Source organism: Poecilia latipinna, unplaced genomic scaffold (genome assembly GCF_001443285.1).
Source record: "Poecilia latipinna isolate Pla-1442-1.1 unplaced genomic scaffold, P_latipinna-1.0 Scaffold1058, whole genome shotgun sequence".
Classification (NCBI taxonomy): Eukaryota; Metazoa; Chordata; class Actinopteri; order Cyprinodontiformes; family Poeciliidae; genus Poecilia; species Poecilia latipinna.
This window is the reverse complement of record NW_015113674.1, coordinates 26,054-46,987: the sequence shown is the minus strand read 5'-3', so window position 1 is coordinate 46,987 and position 20,934 is coordinate 26,054. Positions and strand designations below refer to the sequence as shown.

Sequence of the window (20,934 nt, the reverse complement as noted above, 5' to 3'; positions counted from 1 at the left end):
AAACCAAACATGTTTTAACCAAAATACCCACCAGACAGACTCAGACCTGCAGTTTCTGTTAAAGTTGCATCAGTTTTTTATTGAAAGAAACTGATTTGGAAAAAAAGTTATTTTGCCTGATTTTGTCATTTTTTTATTAAATGATTTATTGTCATTTTCATCCTTAAAATACCAACATTTCCACATAACTTTATATTTGGGTCCATCTGATGTATTTTTAAATATTAAATGATTGATAATTTGATCAGTTACTCGGTATTTTAGTAAAAATATGTTGAAGCACTGCTACTTCAGTATAATTTGTGAGGATCTGTGTTTTCTGTGTATTTATTTTGAGGTTTTTCTGTTTATTTCTGTTCCCCTGAGTCTCTGTGCCTCCTGTCCCGATTGACCCAGCTGTGTCTCGTTCCTGTGATTACCCTCCCTGTGTGTTTAGTTCCACCTGTTGTCTGCTCCTTGCTGCTGTGTGTCCTGGTCGGCTGTCAGTCTTTCAGGTTCAGTTGCTTCCGGTTTAAACTGCCGAGCCACCTGAACTGGACTGTTTTTGAGCTACTTCCTATTAAACTCACCACCTCTCATTCTGGGTCCTGCCTGCGTTCATACTCGCCACCACAAACCACTTCATGACAAATTTTTGTTTACTCTGATCATCAGTGAGGATTTTTATTGAAGTGCTTATATTTTTAATAAGCAAAAAACATCAATACGATTATCAAAACTTTAATATTTTAGCTGTTACCAAAACCTTTTACCTCGTCTGTTTTTGTGAACCTGAATAATCTGTTCTGGTGTTTTTTTTCTCGGTGGGTCTGGACACCTCGCAATGTGTGGTCAGATTTGCTCAGTCAAACAGGTGAATTTGAGATTTTGTGACGTTTTGTCGCCGTCTCAGATGGCCAGTGTCAGGGCGGAGAAGACGTTTCCCCCCTGTGAGACGGACAATCCCGAGGACCAGATCAAGCCCATGCTGGACTGGGCCAACGGCGGCTTCCAGCCCAAAGGAGAGGAAGGACTCAAACCGACACGCAGCGCCAGTGAGCTAAAGACAACCTGAGTTCAGTCGCATGCAGGAGAGGAGTGTGAGCGTCTGTCTGTGTGTCTGCAGGCAGTAACCCGCTGGACCACCAGATCCTCAACGTTTCCCTGCCAGAGTATTTCCCCAGCGCGAAGCGACCCAAAGTCAGCCCCTGCAAGGCCAAGGCTGCGCCGGAGGAGCCCTGTAGCAGAGGTAGGGCTCACCTGTGCAATGGTCTTAATTAAAAATACCATACAAAATACTGTCTCTCACGTTGTTTCAACGTTTTTCTTTCTGCCAGAACAAATGGTGAATGAAGTACAGAAAAAGAACCGAAGTATAGAAGGTACAGTCTGGGTGTCTAACGCTGCTGCAGCGCACAAACTCCTATCCGTGTTTTGATTCGACTCGCCTGTGTTTTTCCGATTCATCAGAGTTTTGCCTCTCATGTGGAAAGATGAGGGCAGCAACCTTCCACCCGCTCTTTGAAGGAGGCTTGTGCCAAACGTGTAAGGTGAGGTCCGCTCCAGATCGGATCTTTGAACCAGAGGATGACGGCGGTGATAAAACGCTGCTGTGTGTGTGTGTTTAGGATGTGTACCTAGAGATCTCCTACATGTACGATGACGATGGCTACCAGTCCTACTGCACGGTCTGCTGCGGAGGCCGAGAAGTCCTGCTCTGCGGAAACGCCAACTGCTGCAGGTCCGTTCCAGAAAAACGTTCAGGAATTCAGCTGCAAGAAAGACAGAAAAACTGAAAACATTATACAAGGACACAAAAAACATGGAGTCTTTCTGGAGTTTTACCCATCAGGACCTACAAAATGGTCAGATCTTTTCCAGGTTATAAAATTATTTGAAGCAGAGTTTAAAGCTGCTGTTTGCAACTTTATTTAAAAAATGTTTTACATATTTATTAAAAATGTCACCGTAATGTGAGACAGATAATCTGTGAAAAAAATCTATTTTATCCCTGAGCTCTGACCAAAATGATCAGAGCCAGGAGGAGGGGCTTAGCGCTGTCACTCATCCTCATGAACTCGCTGCCCAATGTGCTAATGTCAGAGAAGCAACATACCGCTACAGGAAACTTTGTCTACCGTCATTGGTGGCTAAGCTAACTAGCCTTAAGAAATCTGGCACGAGTTACGAACTCTTCAAAGAGTTAGATGTTTATATTCATCCTCTTATTTTGAAGTGGCTGAAGATTGTTTCATTTTTTCTCCTCACGTTCTCGACAGGTGATGTGACGATTATTCTATATTCAGGATCTATAGTTTAACTGATATTCTATGACCGAAGCCCTGCTGTGGTCAATTAGGCAAAATTAGCAACAGAGTTAGCAAAACTCAGCAACTATAAAACAGAAACCAGGAGAATCACTTCCATACTAGTATTTTTTGTACCCTGTTAACGTTTATCTACTTTGTTGTGTTACTGACACATGGTTGGAGTTAGCATTTAGCATTAGCTTCCTCTAAATGCTGTCAGTACAGCTCTTTAGCTGTAGCAGAACTGTCGTTTCACTGGTTTACGGTTAGCGCTCCGCTAGCTAAATGTTTTCAGCTCTTTCTTCCACAGTTAGACGTGCTGTAATGCTAGCGCCTCGTTGTGTCGTCCCACCAGGTGCTTCTGCGTGGACTGCCTGGACATCCTGGTGGACCCCGGGGCATCCAACAACGCCCGGTACCAGGACCCCTGGCGCTGCTACATGTGCCAGCCGCTGCTGCAGTACGGCGTCCTGAAACGGCGCCACGACTGGAGCCTGAAGCTGCAAGAGTTCTTTGCCAACGATAAAGGACAGGAGTTCGTGAGTCTAACCGCTCGGTTTGGCCTCCAGATGGGCGACGCCATCTTTGTTTTTGTCAGAATGTTACATTTACCTTCAAGGTTTTAAAGAAGGCAAAGTTCTGAAACATGAAGTTAATCAACCAGCCATCCAACCAACCAACCAACCAACCAACCATACAAACATACATACATTAACCCACACACCCACCCACTGACCTTCAGTGTTTTTTCTTCTTCTTCTGCAGGAAAAACCAAAGATTTACCCAGCAGTCCCTGCTGAGCAGCGTAGGCCAATCAGAGTCCTCTCCCTGTTTGATGGCATTGCTACTGGTGAGGAACCACAAAACCTCTTTTTACTCCAACATTTCATCTCCTGTATAAAATCTCTCCTTATTGGGGAAACTGAGGAACTGACGTCATGAAACCTTTATTTCTGATTTGATGTTTCTGTTGATGTCTTGTTTGTGTTTCTGGCTTCAGGCTACTTGGTTCTGAGGGATCTGGGCTTTAAAGTGGACCAGTACGTGGCGTCGGAGGTGTGTGAGGACTCGATCTCGGTGGGCGTGGTCAGACATGAAGGAAAGATCCAGTACGTCCATGATGTCAGGAACATCTCCAGGAAAAACGTAAGAGACGGCGGTTCAGAGTCGGGTTGGACCGGAGCGGCCATATTTAACGATTCCTTGGACAGAGCTGCTTCTTTTCTCTCTCCAAGACACGAGCAGAAACGTTTGAGCTGAGCTTGAAGGAAACATCCTAACCACCTGGAATGATTAATCGATTGCTGATTAATCATTCCAGCAATCGATTGCTGGATTAGTTAATAATTATTAACTAAAGTAGTTAATAATTATTAACTACTTTAGATATTGATTGCTTATTGGAGTGTACAGACTCAGAATTATGCCATTTGCAGAAAAAAAAACAACACTCTCAGAACAATTATTAAGCCACACTGTGCAGAAAACCAGAGCCAGCTCGAGGCATTGCGAGTTGAGGGCTGTTTATGGCCACCACCACCAGGGGGCCCCCCAAGAGCATCATTTAACTTTATTGTGCAATAATATTTGCACATTTTGCTCATTGTTTCAAACTTTAAAAACAAAAGATATTAAACTTGCTACCATGTTTTCTGTAGAGTCAGTGTTTTTAAATTGTTAAATTAATATGCTACACTTAAATACCACTCTGCATTTCAAGATGGAAATTAATTAGCTTTTATTTTGATAGTCCACTTATGGGACTATAAGGACTAGCTAGATGCTAAACATTAACATCTTGCTAGCTCTTAATATTAATATTTAAATATCTAAATATTATCTAAATATTGAATATCTGTTTAGCTTTTATAGACAATTAGCTACTATAGCTAAAATATTTTATCTAGCTCTAGATCCCTCAGAGTTAAATATTTTGCTAATTTAATATTTAGTTTGAAACTGTGACAATTAGAAATTAGTGAATATGATAAATATGATAAAAATATCAGTTTATGACAGTTTTATAAAGCAGCATTTTTGATAAAAGCCTCTTAAAGTAGTTTTTCCAACCATGTATATGTTTTCATTTGTTTTTACTGTATTTCTTGATTTTATGCATGAAATTGTATAAATGTTTGTATTTTGTTTTTTGTTTTTTTATGGAAATGAGCATTTTGATTAATATGCAGTGTCCCAATTAAATAAAATCAATTGGTCAAAAATATGGTAAAAACATGACTGTGATAAATTAACCCCCATTTTCATCTCATAAAGGCTTAAAACCCGGAGTTAATTTGACTTTGTACCGTTAAACTGCTGGCTCTTCCGACGTAATTCCCACATTCTAACACCAGGTGGTGCTGTTGTCTCAGATTCAGGAGTGGGGGCCCTTTGACTTGGTGATCGGAGGAAGTCCCTGCAACGACCTGTCCATCGTGAATCCGGCCAGAAAAGGCCTGTTTGGTTGGTACATTTGTGGATTCCTGTTTAACATTTTTGTAGTGTGTGAAAAGTATTTTTTTCTAGTTGTTTTAACAAAATCTCTATATAAAACACATCATCAATTACACACAGCGTTGTCTCTGTGTTTTTAATGCTTTTTGTTAATGCCAGTAACGCGTAGAGTTGTAACTAGACCCTGATGTGAGTCTGGTTTGCTTCAGGAGGAACAGGAAGGCTGTTTTTTGAGTTCTACCGCCTGCTGAGCGAGGCCAAGCCCAAAGAAGGAGAAGACCGTCCGTTCTTCTGGATGTTCGAGAACGTGGTGGCCATGGGCGTCAACGACAAGAGGGACATCTCCCGCTTCCTGGAGGTCAGCCGAACGCATCCGCACTCGCTTTGGACCACAACACTTTAAAATCAGGAGTTAAAGTCGTGGGAAAACTTTTACTCGAGTTAAATTGTAGTTCTGTAATTAATTAATTTATTGCAGTTAATCAAAATCAAAATAAGCAACATTTTTAATTTTTTTTTTGCTGCTATATTGTTGGATAAATAGAAATATGAGCTCAACAAGAAAGCTATTTTTAATCTTATTAGTATGACAGAGTATTGGAGCCATACTAAGAAAAAATAAAATTGCAAGAATAAATTAATAAATTATAATTATTGATCTATTTACTTATTTTTTCTTTTGTAAAGCATCTTGTGTGTCCAAAAAGCTATAAAAATTTGATGTATTATAAAATTATGAGAATAAATAATCCATAGATATTAACACATCTCACCTGATATGGGATTAGCAACCTTTTCCATTCAAAAACACACTTTTGCCTCCGATGCTACAAAATAAAACTCACCTGGAGATGTAAAAAAACGATTTTCTTATGCACAAAATATTTTATGAGAGCTAACAAATTAGTAAAGTTTATTCAATTTAGAACAAAATAAATTTATTACAAGAGGAACAAAGTAGAATGAGGTGCGTCTTTTCTTTAAATATGGAAAAAATGAAGATAAATAGTTAGCATAGCTTGAAGCTAGCTACTTTTAAAATTCTGTTGTGGATTTTAAGAACTTATAGAAAACCTTCTAAAATGACCATTTATTGTTGCATTCATAATGAAAACATTTTCTCTTTGGTTTTGTTAGACCCCTGAGCTAGCTAATGCTAGCTAACTCGAGCTAGCATTAGCTAGCTTCTAGCTAGCTTAAACTGGGCTGAATGAGTTTTCAAGTCAAGATTATAGATTTCTGATGCCACTTTCTGTCTCTTCATGTGACAGACATATCCCAGCTGACCTCTGACCTCTGTGTGTTTCGCAGTGCAACCCTGTGATGATCGACGCCATCGAGGTCTCCGCCGCCCATCGTGCGCGCTACTTCTGGGGGAACCTGCCGGGGATGAACAGGTACGCAGGGAATCGCCTACTGTTGCTTCTCAGACTTACCTTTACGTTGATTGTAGTGAAACTGCGTGTTTCAGGCCACGCTGCGCCTCTGGGATGGACAAGCTGGAGCTGCAGGAGTGTCTGGACCACGGACGGGTCGCAAAGGTCAGACATAAACACGTTAATCAGGATTTTCCCTGCAGAGTTTTCCACTGGGAGTTTGACGGCTCGTGTTTCTGTCAGTTTGGGAAGGTGCGAACCATCACCACTCGCTCCAACTCCATCAAACAGGGGAAGGACCAGCACTTCCCGGTGCTGATGAACGGGAAGGAGGACGTGTTGTGGTGCACGGAGCTGGAGCGGTGAGCAGGACAGCCTCTACGGCAGGCCGTTTTAGCATAAAATCACTTCCAACGCTCACAGTCCTCATATCTGGTTTACGACTAGACACATTAGAAATAAATGTAGTAGACGATAAGTTCTCCCTGAAATTATTGCTTTAAACGATAATATTGTTATATTGACACCATTTTCAACTAATATCCAAAATAATGACATGTAAGTTCACCCTCTCAAAGCTTAAAAAAACTTGAATTTCTAATTAACATTTAACACTAAAACTGGAAAACATTTTAAGTATCCAAAACAAACAACAATAATTAAAATGGATAAGAAGTCTCAAGAGCCAAAATTACACTTTCAAAAATAACAATTATTCAGCATAGACAGGGAAAACGGGCAAAAGAGACGGGAAGTGCAAAATAATTGTTTTTATTTTGGATATTTGAAATGTTTCCTGGTTCCATCGTTAAATGTTCATGAGAAATTCACGTTTTCTTGAGCTTTGAGAGGATGTACTTACATAAATGTCTATTATTATTAGATGAAAATGTTCTCAGAATGACAATATCATCGTTTAATGCAATCATTTCTGGGACAATTTATTGACTAGGAAGATTGGTTTTGGTGACAGGCCTAACAAATTTGGCTGGATGATAAATTGTCCCAGAAATTATTGCATTAAATGAAAATATTGTCATTTTGAGAACATTTTCAGCTCGTATAGTGATAATAATGCAAAAAGACATTCTTAAAGATTAATAAACGTTATAATGAGCATTTAACACTGGAGCTGGAAAACATTTTAAATATCCCAAATAAACAAAACAACAAATAAAATGAATTATGAAGTCTCTACAAGCAAAATTATCTTTAAAAATGGCTGGATGAGATCAAAACATCTAAACATTTTATCAGCCAGTTTGTGGTAGAAACAGAAAAAACAACAAACCATGAAAATGATTGATATTGTTTTAATTGATCATGTGATTGATTTATTTATTGCTTATTGTGATTGACCTAATAAGTCTAATCATAAACCAATTTTAGACATCTGGTGGAACTGATTTTATGCTCAAACAGCCTACCATATAGACTCTTAATGCTTTTTGTTACTGTTGTTTCGTCAGGATCTTTGGATTCCCGGTCCACTACACCGATGTGTCGAACATGGGCCGCGGCGCCCGGCAGCGGCTGCTGGGCCGGTCCTGGAGCGTCCCGGTCATCAGGCATCTGTTCGCGCCGCTCAAAGATTACTTCGCCTGCGAATAACCGCAGGGACCTGAAGACGTCTCACTCTGTCAGACACTTTCGCATGGAGAGAGTTACTTTGATTCGAACCAGAGCTCCTGGAAAATGAGAGCGGCTCTCACTGGATGATTGAAAAGAGAAAAAGCTGATCGGATCATCCAGAATCGGAGTTCTTTAAACTCCCTGAAAACCGGTCCGTTTCCTGAGCCGCTCAGAAAATAACCAGCCATAAGGCCGATTAAAATCTAAACGAATCCACTTCATTCACATTTTAATTGGTAAAAACAAAACCGGCACTTAAAAAAAACTCCTTTATTTTCCTCATTTTCATTTTTGACCATTAAACTGAAGTTTATCAAACCTGAGTGAGCAGAGCTGTTTTACGCAACTTTGCTGCAAAAACACAAAATCTTACCAAGTATGTTCATCTAGTTTCTACTGCAAATATCTTATTACACTTCAAAGATGACAAAACCAACGTTCCAGAGCTTGTTTCAACAGTCATTCCTTAACGTTAATGAAAAGGTTCTTCTAATATAAATGCTGATCTAGTATTAATTCATCAAAATTACTGATGAATTAAAACCTGTTGGCAAAAAGTTATTTCAAAGTTCGTTTTCTCTTATTTTAAGTATATTTAGAAAAGAAACTAAACAAAAATACTTGGGAAAAAAACCAAAATGAGGCCGGTAAAATCAAAACAATTTTTTTCTTTTTTGGCGTTTTTATTTTGTGAAACAGAAAATCTTAGTCGGTATTTTTCATCTAGTTTCTATTTTAAATGTTTTAGTGGATCCAAAATAAGACAAAACTTACCTATATGTAACTTTTTAGGACTTTAAGTCAACAAATCCTTAGATATTGATGAAAGTTACAGGTTAAATATCTTTACCTCAATATTGAAAACAAGCTCCTACATGATTCTATGAAAGTTACTTGAGTTATTTTTCTTTTTTCAGTGTTCTAAGATATTTGCATTATAAATTAAATTAAAAATACTTTATAAGATTTTGTGCTTTTGTAGCAGAGTTCACTCTGCTGAAAATAAGAACAATAAATAAGTGGATAAACTTTAATTTAGTGCTCAAAATAGATGAAAATGGGGAAAATAAATTAGGTGAATTTGCATTTGAATCTAATTTTTTTTCACGTTCAAATCTTCCCTAAAAGCTTCCAAAATGTTCTGCTCCTGTTTTTGGATTTGGAAGCAAATCTTAAGATTATTTAGAAAGTTTTCAGCGTCTGATTCTGTCTGATCTGCTGGCGTTGATCTGTTAGACGGCAAAAAGAAAATGTGAACCAGTTTTAAACCAAACGGCTCCCTTCGTGTTCTGCTACTGACTGCTGAACGTCTGAAACTTGTTCCGGCCGTTCGGGGAAATCTGCACATTTCTGAACATTTTGTACTGTAACCACCAGAAACCTCTGAGCTCTACATGTTTTCCTGCCAGGTTGTGCTGGAAGTGACTTGTAATGTAAACTGTCACCCGATCAGGTGTTGAAATCTGGGATCTGCTCATCATGTATGGTTTCTTTTTACGTACTGTAAAAAAAGGTTTACAAGACTTTGTTTAGCAGGAACGATTCCTGTCAGACGCTCCAGCCTTCATAAGAACACTTTTTACCTTATTTTTTTCATGCTTAGTTTATATTTTTATTATAACCGCTTATATTCTGCTTTAAACTAACAAGTATTACTAGTTTGCTTTGCTTTTAGAATATTATCCCGTCATCCAGCTTGATGTTTCTGAACATTTTAGCAGATTTTTAGGAGTTTTATGTTGTGTGTGTTTGTATTTTTAGGCATGTAAACTAGACCATATCTGCAGAGTAGTTGTTTTTAGGGCACTGTTGTATTTTTTAACAGTATATATTTTTTTCATATTAATCTCTCCTTTAAAATCATCTCAGATACAGAGATTGAGTTTTTTATATTGTTTTGCAACAGTTTAGAGAGAAAAACACTTGTACTAGTAGCTGGTTTTATAATTTTTTACATAATAAAAAGCAGCATTGCTGCACAAAACACAAACAGGTGTCAGTTCTTGTTCTTTCTGTAAGCATTTTTGCTTTTCCACTCACTTTTATTCACTATTCAGTAATTATTACGTTTAGCTTATTCTGTTTCACATCTTCTGATTTTAGTCGGCCATGAGTTCCTAACGTTGGCAAATTACGTTTCAATAAGTTTTTTTAACTTGTATTTTATAAGTTAAAATACTACTTTGTAGCTGTCGGCCATCTTGGTAGGCAGTTGCTAGCTCAGAATTAGCTCTTGTTTCGTTCCTATCTAACTTGTAAATATCAGTACATTACAACTATTAAGTCTTAAACTTTTTCTTTCCTAATATACTTTCTTTTAGATGGTCTTGAAGCCATGGTTCATCTGTGCTTTGCCTACCAAGATGGCGGTTGAGTGGCACAAATCATTTCTGGTTCAGACTTGTGGGAACCATGTGTAATTGAAAAGTAGATTAGATCTAAAAATTATAATTAAAAGACCTATTAGATTTAATTTTTCATTTTTCAATCCTCTGTCCAACTTTCAGAGGCCTCTCTACCGCCCCCTGGTGGCCCTCTGGAGGGCCGTGGCCCCCAATTTGAAAAACCTGGTCTAAATGATTCACTTTGTGGGAAAAATCTACCTATCCATAACTCCCTTTTACATTACATCATGTAATGTAAGAGCCATTATTCATTGATTATTTTTCCAGGTTAAAGCATAATTTTCACAGCATAAATACACTTTAATTATCTGTCAAAAATTCACAGGGAAGTTTGAATTTACCATTTTTAAAACTGGCTAAAACAGAGACAAAGTCTGACAAAGTTAAAACACTTTACACCAGAGGGAAATTAAATGTCTTAACTCATATCATCTTCAAAGAGTCGTCGTCTCTTCAGAGGGAAGGATCTCCAGAAGCAGTCAGTCTCACAACATATTTGAAGAAGTCTCTGACAGAAGACTATCATGACCTGCTAACAAGAACCAGGAACAAAGACAATATTCAACAGTAACGTTTAGTTTTTGGAACACTGCTAATCCACCTCATTTGCTTTTGCTACTTTAGATCTCTGTCTGATTGTACTGGTAGAAAGACGTTGGAGTAGGGGATATGAAGGGATGGTTTGAACTTCACTGCAAAAACACAAACTCTAGCCAAGTATTTTTTTATATCTAGTTTCTAGTTCAAATACATCAGTACCCTTGAAATAGTACAAAACAAACTTATGTTACTTTTCAGCAAAATATGACCTTGTTTCAAATAATTCCTTTTTGTCTAAGGAATTATTAACTTTAAACACGCTCCTGTTTTGCTTCATTGCAATAATGATGTTCTGTAAAGAAAATCATTGCATCTCTTACAATGGAAGTTAATTTCCTATATTTTGGTGTGTAATATTTTCATTTTTCCTCACCAAATGAGGTGATAATTGCTTTATCTATAGTTTCTATCTGGCTTTCTGGATCCCAAATAATTATTACCAATAATTTACATGGTTTGCTGGAAAGCAAAGTTTTGATTTAAAATAATTTACATATTTTTATTGTTCGTACTCTCATGATTCACACTCCAGTCCAGTTGGTGGCGGTAATTCTCCATGTAAAATGGCTGCTAACCGCCGTAAAACCGAAAGAATAAGAAGTTGCTAAGTGTTGATGGGAAGATGGAGACTAGGGAACGTAGATCTACTTTCCAGCTGGACAATGACCCTAAATAAAACAATCAGAGCAACAATATTATGGTTTACATAAAAGCATTTTCATGATCCACCTAAAGTTTTGGCCTAATCCAGATACGAGTATTTATTATATCCATCTAGTTTGAGTTTCAGCTGTTTTATAAAGAATAAAAGGGGCAGATTTCAGTTTTTAGATGTATAAAGCTTGTGGAAAAAGAGTCTGAATACAAATAAATACCACACTTTTCATACTTTAATGTTAAGAAACAAAACACCGTGTATCCTCTTCCTTCTACGTCATAGTTAGGCACTACTTTCCGTTTTCTTGTCATAAAATTAATCTAAAATTAATACAGTGTGGTTTGCGGTTGTAACATTAGAAAAAGTGGAAAAGTTAAAACGTTGTGAAAACTTTTGCGAGGGATCCTGTGATTGAACTCAATAGTAGAAACAGGGGAATCGTGAATACAATCATATAAATGGCCCTGCGACCTTCTTTTAAAAAGGGCAATCTTCATTTGTTTGCATTTATAATGCGCCTGTCGTAGTTATATGTTAAAATAAACTGTTTCAGAACTCATTTACTGAGGAAATATGTGTAAAAGTGTGCTTTTCGTAACATTCACGTTGATTTTTAGCGTAGTCTAACGCCTATCACTTTAAATGCCGTTCATTTGATGTTAGCTGGAGGCTAACTACAATGGCGTCTCGATCTGGAAAAATCTAGAAAGATTTGCTCGTTTTTACGCATACTGGTGTTCTATCCAAAGGCCGAGAATTACTTTAGACATAGTTTAATGGCCTACTTTGACAATTGTTGGCCATTAACCTACAATTATCTGTGCGGCTAGTACTAGCGTTAAAAGCGAGGAAACGTTGTCGAGACCTCGCAGTGGGGGACCAGGGCTTTGCTCTCGGCGGAAGGATACACTTTTTGGATTCTTTGATGGTTCGACGGCAGTAGGTAGAGAGGAAGGACGGATCGGCGTGGGTAAGTTTAGCGTGTCTTTTTAAACACATTTCCTACGTGTTCAACTAAAATCTAACTATTGATTGTCAGATAAAATCTAAACACGTTGACAAACAATCTAGCTTGATAATTTAGGCTGCTGTTTCATCGAAATGTAGCTACATTGTTTGGTTTGGTTCACTAAACGTACTTCTGCGTAACAAACGACGCAGAAGCTAGCATCCGATTGGAGTAAAGGGTTAATTCGCCGTTTTTGTTGACTTGTGATTAACTCCTTAAATAAATGCCTACAATGACCAAACTTGGACAAAGTTATTCTGCATTGTGTACAAACTTAAAACTTTTACTCTATTTTTAAACAGACGAAAATGGATATTATTGTTATTGGTTGGCATTTTTACAAATTCTTCAAAACACAATTTATGAGTCTTGTTTGTGAAAGACTGAAACAAGACGATTTCAGCTATTTTCTTAGTGAATGGGCCAGTTGTGTTTTAAACCATCTTTTGGTTCACGTTTAACCATTCTAAACCCTTTAAATTTTGATTTTCGGCGCCAGTATTCTGGGCCATTTAAATACTAGCTATCGGTAACTTCAGCGTTACAATAAGTTGTAATTTGATTAAGTTTATGTTGTTTAACGTTGTCGTTCTTGTGTGATTGGTGAGCGAAAGTTCAGCTAAGGCTTCATTGTTTCGTTTGGTATTGTTCTCACTCCCAACCCCTAACTTGCCTGGTTCCATGTTTTTTTCTTCTTCTTTTTTTTTCGCTTTTAAGCATGTCTTGCGAAGTTATTTGGATTGTTTGTATTGGCTGAAAAGTTGCTCACTTCGACCCGATTGGCGGAACTGTCATGACGTCACAGAATCACCTCCAATTGGGGATGCGTAGGATGTCAGAGCCATTTAAATGACCCTGACGGAAGTAGGAAGAAAATGGACCTTGCCGCAAAAGTAAAATGTAAATTATTCGCAGTTTTTACTCCACCAGAAATGCTCATATACGATATAAATTAAATTATCATTTTGTCATATTTTTTAAGTAGAAGATATTTTTTATTTATATTTTGTTCTGGCAGGATTTTAGTACTTTTATCCCTTCTAATTTCCCTCTTATAAGAAAAAGGTCGTTTTTGATAACGCTGTCTTTTTTGGGGGGGCTTTTTACACCAGTTAACAATTAATCAATTACTAAGGTGGTTGACAATTATTTCAACAATAGATTAATCACAATTAATAGCGTGTTACGATAGCAAATTTTTCTGAACGATAAATTGTTCTAGAAGTTATTACGATGAACAGTAATGTTGTTTTGAAACATTACATAACATATAATACTATTACTATTCTAACAGTAATAAAGCATGAACACATTCTCAAAGATTATTAAACTTTATATCCTAATAAACATTTAACAGGAACTGGAAAACTTTTAAAATATCCAAAATAAATAAACAAAAGAACAGAAACAACAAACAAAATAAATTATAAAGTCTCTGTAAACAAAATTATCCTCCAATAAAACTGCTGGTTGAGACCAAAACACCAGACTGAAGAGTTTTATCATCCAGTTTTTGGTAGAAAGAGAAAAGTCATAAATCATGCAAATGGAAATTATTGAGCTTGTTTTAATATATTATTTGATTTATTGCTTACTGTGACAGGTCTAATAATTAATCACGATTAATCCAATTAATTGTTTAAGCCTAGACTGATGGTTTTTGTTGGGTACAACTAATCATTGTTTTATCATTTTATTTGAATGTTTTGTCTAAATGTGTTCAGTTGCCTAACTGCCTCTGACCAGTTTTCTTTAAGGTTCTTTCTTTATCTATGATGTAATTATCCACTCCAGGGTCCATCTGTTCTGTTATCTCAGCATTGTTCCCCTGAAGAAGGTCATCATAATAAAGGCCAGTTCCCAAGCAGAGTTGAGCAGAGCTCACCAGTCTTTGATCCAGAGCGGGTTGGAGGTTGTGGATCTCTCCCTTTGCTAAGGAAGGCATAAAAACCTCATTGGTCTTTTGTCTGGTTCTTTACAGGTCTGGAGCTAATTTTAAAAAGCCCAACAGTTTTGGTAATGTTCCAGTGAAACTTCTGATATATTAAAGGACGTTTTTCATCACAGAAAATAATTTTTAAATATAACTCTTCTTTTTTCAGGTCCAGGTCAGCATTCTCCCAGGAACACTGAACTTCCTGTAAATATGGATTTGAAAACATGCCAGAGTTCGGATGTGATCTGTTTGACGTCAGAAGACGATGAGGACGTGGTTTACATGTCGACGGCTCAGAAGCCCGATCTGAAGCAGGAGGCTCAGGTGAAGGAGCAGATCCAGCGCCTGGACAAGCAGATTCCTGCGAACGATTTGGTGAACTTCATCAGAACTTACTTCCAGGATGAAGTTTACTCAGCGGAGCCAGAGGACATCATGGCGGTCATCACCAACCGGCCCTACTCTGTCTACCTGTACGTAGGTGTGGATCTGGGCGCGGGACGCAGCGCCAGTGTCCTGCTGATCGGATACTTTGATGAGCATTCATGCCGAAGCGTGGTGAAGCTGCTGCACACTCTGCAGATGAGCACTGACAGCGCCGACCCTCGCCAGCCGAAGGATATGGATGTCGTGGCACATGTTGCCAACTCGGACGCCTGCCTGCTGGTGGAGGCGCTGCGGAAGTACGAGCTGCCGCTGTCCAACCTGGTGGCGTTCTACAGCAGCGCGCCGCAGCCGGGGCTGAGCCGGGTGTTTGTGTCGCAGCTGCAGGCGTTCAGCCCCAAGCTGCTGTCGCTCTGCAGCATCCCGGGGATCGCGGAGCGCACCTGCCAGGCTGGACTCACCGCCGCCTTCAGCCACGCCATCGACCTCATCACAGACGTCCACCGCCACTACTCCATCTGTCCATCCATCAACGGCAGCCTGAAGGAGGTGTTCGCCGACACCGGCCCGCACCTCCCACAGTATCTGTTCCTCGCCCACAGCGTGCAGAAGATGGCCGCCCGGTGGCAGGACCTGCGGGAGTATTTTAAATCGCTGAATGAGGCAGAGGCGTCAATCCGGAGCCGGCTGCTGGACGACGCGGTCCGGTTGCAGTTCCTGTTCCTGTCCCACGCCTTGGAGCCCCTCAGGGAGCTGAACGAGCTGCAGCGGGCCGGGATCGCGGAGCTGAGCATGGAGCTGCAGCTCACCTCCATCCTGATGGAGTCCTACACCACCAGCATCTGCCGGCCGCACGCCGTCGACCGCTTCCTCCTAGAGGTGAGCACTTACCGTATCGCTTATAGGGCTGGACAATAAGTCAATAACAACTATTGGCTTATTGTCCAGTAATAATAATAACTAACTTACTGACATCTATTGATGCTCTGGTGAAGCAAATAATAATAAAAATAATACAAACATTTCAGATAAAACTGTCAGTAGGACTGGACAATAAAATCAACAATATATTCCAAATAGACATGTGACCAATATCAGTAGATAATACCTCAGATAGAAAATTCAACATATAAAATATTCACTGAACTTTGATCCAGAACATTCTGGGGAATCAGCCAATCAGCAAAGAGAGTGACCCACTCATTCTGTGGTTGCCTAGCAACAACCTGCTGGGTAAGAAGCAGTTTCAAGTTCGGTTACCTAGCAACAACCTGCTGGGTAACTTAGTTTAAGGTTTCTCCTCTTAACTGCTTAAAAATAAAAAACAGCATGGAGAGAAATCTGTGGACAAAAGGAAAGTGTTTATGTTTGTGGTGCTGAATTCTGTCATGCAGTTATCTAAAAAAGAAGTAATGTGTAGTTATTTTATCACCATTTATATTTTTGTTAAAATATTGTGATAAATCTCTCCGTTCCTTCATGCTGCAGCGGGAGCTGGACCTGCTTCACGGCGACGAGCTGCTCCCTGTCACCGAGGTGAACGTCGGGACGCGCGCATCAGACTTCATGTTGGCCTTCGGGCCGAGTCTGGGGGAGCAGAACCTGGCCCGGTTCCTGAAGGACGCCCAGGCGTTCTACAGGGCCGCCCTTCAGAGTCTGGTGGAGAGCATCCCCGGCCCGCTCGGAGACGTGGCGCTCAGGAACATCGGGCTGGTGCTGAAAAATCCAGAAAGTATCACAGTAAGAATCCCACCGTCCTTCACTTCCTGGATCTTAGAAATACTTCTGAAATGATTCATCAAAATCAGTTGATTATTGAACCCAATCATCTACCAATTTAGTAATCAGAGTATACAGACTAAAACATGAAATTTGCTGAACTAACACTCTGAGAGCAGTAATTAAACTAAAACTGTACAATATAAATAGATTTTGTATTTAAGATTAAAAACCTTCTTTAATATTTTCCACCCAGAACTCCTCAGGTACCATAGTTTTAGCTTCACCTGGTTCAAATCTGTAAAATTAGCAGCAGATCACCCATATACTGCAGGAACTATTCAGCTGTCTGTGTTTTATGTTGTGGCTCGCCAGGCTTAACACCTTGGGGGAACCTGAACATGCCAAGTGCTTGCTGTGGTTTTCTGGTGAACTCTCCATCTGTCCTGCAGGAGAAACATTTTCCCTGGGAGGTGCTGCCAGTGATGGCCGTCCAGCTGGGGCTCTGCGCCGCCGGGCCTCCAGAGGTGGAGCTGCAACGCAGCTGCTGCGATTTCAGGAAGCTCATCCAGGAACAGAGCAGCAGTGACGAATGTAGCAGCTGGGTGAAGGTAAGAGGTCACAGTTGGGATTAAATGTGGCATGGAAATGAAGTGGTGAATGTCGTTGTTTGGGTCGTTTGTCCAAGACGCCTCAGAAATATGGGAAAATCAGTTTATTTTGGTGAAAAAGTGTCAGATCAAACCGGCAGTCTCTGCTGCTGTCTGTGCAGATCTTGGACAAAATGAAACCGTGGCCCACTCTGCACAAGCTGTTTCTGACCCTGCTGGCGCTGCCCAGCTCTCTGCACCAGACACAGGTGTTTGCTAAGGTGAGTTGCTACATAAAACATATTGAATTCACATTTAATCAAATGGGTTGGAGGTGACCCGAGTGAGCAGCATGGACTGTTTAATACAGGTCCTGTGGTGAGTTGGTACATCGCTCTAGCATTAGCTCCCACTAGATACTGAGTTGGTTTAATGCTTTAGAGTTAGTTTCCACTAAATGCCATGTTGTTATAGTGCTTTAACGTTAGCTTTTGCTAAATACCATGTGCAGCGCTTTAGCTTAACTGATGTTTATTATTAGTGCTTTAGGGTTAGCACAGCTAGCGTTGTAGTTCGCAGTGCCCACCACTGGTTTTATTGTGACTGCTGTGAAGACCTGAGTTATGTTTGTTCCTCTCTGAAGGCCTACAGGAACCTGAGAATCCCTCCCTACAGGGAGAAAACTCCCGTGGCTTCACCGCACATGGAGGTCTGGGGACAACGATCGCCAGTCGGTAGGAAGAAATTAGTTTCTCTGGAGGCTTTTGGCTGCCAGAAAGTCAAAGTGAAACATGATGAGAGTTCATCAGAGGATGATAAGAGTCCTGCAGCGAAGCCTTTAATATATAAGAAGATGAGGCATAACAGGAGTGTGGATGACATGGACTACACAGACAATTCCTCAGGTAGGACTCCCCAGTTTACCTGGACGCTAGCTGGTCTGCTGTAGCTCTGTTAGCTTACTCTCTGGCTGGGTTTTATCAGATGTGATTGACATCACAGAAGAGCCCGTGAAGTCTCCGGCCGGCCAGCGGACGAAGACGAGTAAGACGATAAACGTGAATCTTTTCTACGTCTTTCTGCTTCACTGCAAGTCCTGCTCATTTAGTGCCGCTTTGCAGGTGAAGGAATTCATCAGGGAGAGTTTATCTTCATTGTGACGAGCGATGAAGAGGATCAGAGCTGGGACTCTACAACGAAGCTACCGGGTTGTGAAGAAAAATCTGTTGTAAGTGTTTCTGATGAACCTGGGGAGGATCACAGAATGTCAGGGGTGCCCAAAACTAAAGTAGTCCAATTTTTCTTTTTTGTTTGTTATTCATCATAGATCTATGTTTACTGTATTAAAAGAAAAAGAAATCTAGTTTTCTAATTCTTTCAGGCTCGATTTAACCCGTTACTCTGTTAGAACAGGATTTAGGTCACTTTTTTTTAAATGGTTGGTATTTTCAGACAAATTCAGAAAATTAAAGAGGCTTTATTATGTGTTTCCAGGCACATAGTTGAGCCATTTTATACGATATTTATGAATTTGACCTATCAAATACATGTGGTTGATTTTTTTATTTTAATTTTAATTTTTTACAATTATAACCAATATTATTTTCTTAAAATTGAAAATGTTATGTACAACACAAAGTTTTTTGTCTTTTTATTACCAATTTTTATAATGAGCAGAACCAGGCCAATCCAGAGATTTTTACTGAAGAATCGACTTTGCAACTTTTATTTAAAAGTAGATTTTTCTGTAAAATCAGCTTTTTTGAAGCTTTACATCATGTAGCGATATTATTCCCTCATCAAAAACACACCTGGAGCCTTGCTTTGATTCTTTCATTCATGTTTGAGAAATCCTTTGATCTCCATGGCAACCATTCAGCTGCGGAATGCCTGGTTGGACCAAGCTCCGCCTCCAACAATGAAGCGCCTCCCCCACTCAGCTCCTTCAGACTAGCCAGCAGCAATTAGCAAACACCTGGTGGAACTGCTGAGCTCTATAGGACAGGGGTGTCCAAGGTGTGGCCCTGGGGCCATTTGTGGTCCTTGAAAGGATTTTGTTTGGCATCTGGCTCCAAGTCAAGAATAATAAAAACTTGGCCAACAAAACAGAAAACAATTGATGACCCAAAAAACTGGAAATTGTCTGTTTATCTTTTAATAAGGCAATGGTCTACTATAGCTGTAACGATGTACAGATTAGTCAGATTTCATTAAAAAATCTTTAATGTTAAGCAGAAAATCATGGTTAACTAATTTTTGCATTTTAATTATGAATTTTCTGGCCCGCCAGTAGCAAGAAGTTGTTGTAGGAGCTACTTTTCTGAGCTGATAAAAACATTTTTAAAGGGTTAACATAGGAGCCATGTTGTGATGACTTCCTGAAGACGGAGCCTTAGAACAGGAGCTTCTTAAAGAGACAGAGACCCCATTTCAAGGCGTTAAATCAGAAAGTAAAATTTCTTTTACATCATGTTTGACATGTATAATATTTTTATAACAACTGAGGGTAGCATAGGTACTTGATTGTGCTATAAATGCCTGTGTTCGCCTGCAGGGGGAGCTGGTCTGGGGTCAGATTGAGGGTTTCTCCCCGTGGCCCGGCGTCATCGTCCCTTTCAAAGACCAGGTCCATCGTCCTCAGAAGCGGATGGTGGAGTGGTACGGCCAGAGAATGTGCTCTCAGGTCTGTGTTTCCGCTTCATTCTTACTGGTTGGTCGTTTTTCTGCAGATGGTAAAATGTCCGCCATGTTGTCTCCGATTGCAGGTCAGTCTCCAGTCTCTGAAGCCGTTTGCTGCTTTCAGCCAGTATTTCTGCGCCAACTCCTTTGCAACCCTGGTCACCTACCGAGAGGCCGTCCTCCTGTCGCTGCAGGTCCGTATCAAGCCGCTCTAGGCGACCCTACAGACTAGTGGCAGCTGCTTGTTCTCACATAAGGTGTGAGACGTTTCAAAGCATAAAACTTTACTATATTTTAGTTTACCTTGACCCTGCTGTAGACTTTATTAAATTATTAAGAATAATATAAAGCTGTGAATTGAAACGGTTGTTTTAGTTCATTTGTATTGATTTTATCTCTAAATTGTGGCGCTGGAAAAGTTTGAAAACTTACCTTGAAAATGTTGGAAAATTTATTGAATTTTACTTTGGGAAAAGTAAACAAACCCTGCAGTGCCGCCATGTTGAACAGGTCAAACGTCAGTGAACACATTGCGATGTTGTTTTTATTTTGTGGTTGAAGCATTTCCGTTTGTGTCCTGCAGGAGGCAGCAATGCGCTGTGGGAAGAAGTTTTCTCCTTTGCTCCAAGACAGCGAAGAAGTTCTGAAGCAGGTTCTGGACTGGGCATTCGGGGGCTTTCAGCCGACCGGTCCGGATGGACTCAGACCTAAACAAGGTAAATATTTAACACTGGAACTGGAAAACATTTCAAATATCCTTTAAAATAAACAAACAACAAATAAAATGAATTGTGAAGTCTCTGTAAACAAAATTATACTTCAAAAAAGAGCCTAAAACACCAAACTGAAGATTTTTATCATCCAGTTTCTAGTAGAAAAAGAAAAACGATAAATCATGGAAATTGAATCAAGCAGTTCATTAAGCTCACTTTGATATTCAACATAATTTAAAGGCAGATCGAATCGAGTCAGTAAGCATGCATGTGGCAACAGTAGAGAGGAAAAATATCCCTATAACAAGAAGAAACATCCAGCAGAAAAAGAAACAGATCCAGGAGTATTTTCTATGTTAATTCTGCTGTTTGTAACTTTTATAAAAAATGTTTACATTCGTTGTGACAGTTTAATACTGAATAACCCTGAACTGTTGAAGAAACAATCCCAAAACAACCAATCAGAGCCAGGGGGCAGCTCTACATCACGA

The 20,934-nt window shown here is 39.6% G+C and overlaps 2 protein-coding genes across 8 annotated transcripts in view; both read left to right on the top strand.

The window, feature by feature from the left end:
• Positions 1–7,835, top strand: part of LOC106959234 (DNA (cytosine-5)-methyltransferase 3B-like) — a 38,123-nt gene extending 30,288 nt beyond the window's left edge. For 4 of the 5 annotated variants that reach the window (XM_015051671.1, XM_015051670.1, XM_015051668.1 and 1 more), the window contains exons 9-22: positions 893–1,034; positions 1,106–1,228; positions 1,317–1,361; positions 1,450–1,529; positions 1,608–1,720; positions 2,644–2,827; positions 3,054–3,138; positions 3,289–3,434; positions 4,661–4,751; positions 4,952–5,100; positions 6,054–6,139; positions 6,196–6,283; positions 6,362–6,480; positions 7,588–7,835. In XM_015051671.1, the coding sequence (XP_014907157.1) occupies positions 893–1,034; positions 1,106–1,228; positions 1,317–1,361; positions 1,450–1,529; positions 1,608–1,720; positions 2,644–2,827; positions 3,054–3,138; positions 3,289–3,434; positions 4,661–4,751; positions 4,952–5,100; positions 6,054–6,139; positions 6,196–6,283; positions 6,362–6,480; positions 7,588–7,729 (1,593 nt within the window). In that variant the 3' untranslated portion in view covers positions 7,730–7,835. The remainder of the gene's footprint in view (positions 1–892; positions 1,035–1,105; positions 1,229–1,316; positions 1,362–1,449; positions 1,530–1,607; positions 1,721–2,643; positions 2,828–3,053; positions 3,139–3,288; positions 3,435–4,660; positions 4,752–4,951; positions 5,101–6,053; positions 6,140–6,195; positions 6,284–6,361; positions 6,481–7,587) is intronic. The other variant, XM_015051669.1, reaches the window with a different exon arrangement.
• Positions 7,836–10,973: 3,138 nt separating this feature from the next.
• The window catches only part of LOC106959240 (uncharacterized), a 21,945-nt gene continuing 11,984 nt past the window's right edge, over positions 10,974–20,934 (top strand). Inside the window, exons 1-12 of one of the 3 annotated variants that reach the window (XM_015051680.1) lie at positions 10,974–12,383; positions 14,404–14,438; positions 14,525–15,621; positions 16,231–16,482; positions 16,914–17,072; positions 17,234–17,332; positions 17,695–17,956; positions 18,036–18,095; positions 18,173–18,279; positions 19,606–19,734; positions 19,817–19,924; positions 20,314–20,446. In XM_015051680.1, coding sequence (XP_014907166.1) covers positions 14,569–15,621; positions 16,231–16,482; positions 16,914–17,072; positions 17,234–17,332; positions 17,695–17,956; positions 18,036–18,095; positions 18,173–18,279; positions 19,606–19,734; positions 19,817–19,924; positions 20,314–20,446 — 2,362 coding nt within the window. In that variant the 5' untranslated portion in view covers positions 10,974–12,383; positions 14,404–14,438; positions 14,525–14,568. Of the gene's footprint in view, positions 12,384–14,240; positions 14,439–14,524; positions 15,622–16,230; positions 16,483–16,913; positions 17,073–17,233; positions 17,333–17,694; positions 17,957–18,035; positions 18,096–18,172; positions 18,280–19,605; positions 19,735–19,816; positions 19,925–20,313; positions 20,447–20,934 lie in introns of all 3 variants that reach the window. The other 2 variants (XM_015051679.1, XM_015051678.1) reach the window with 2 other exon arrangements.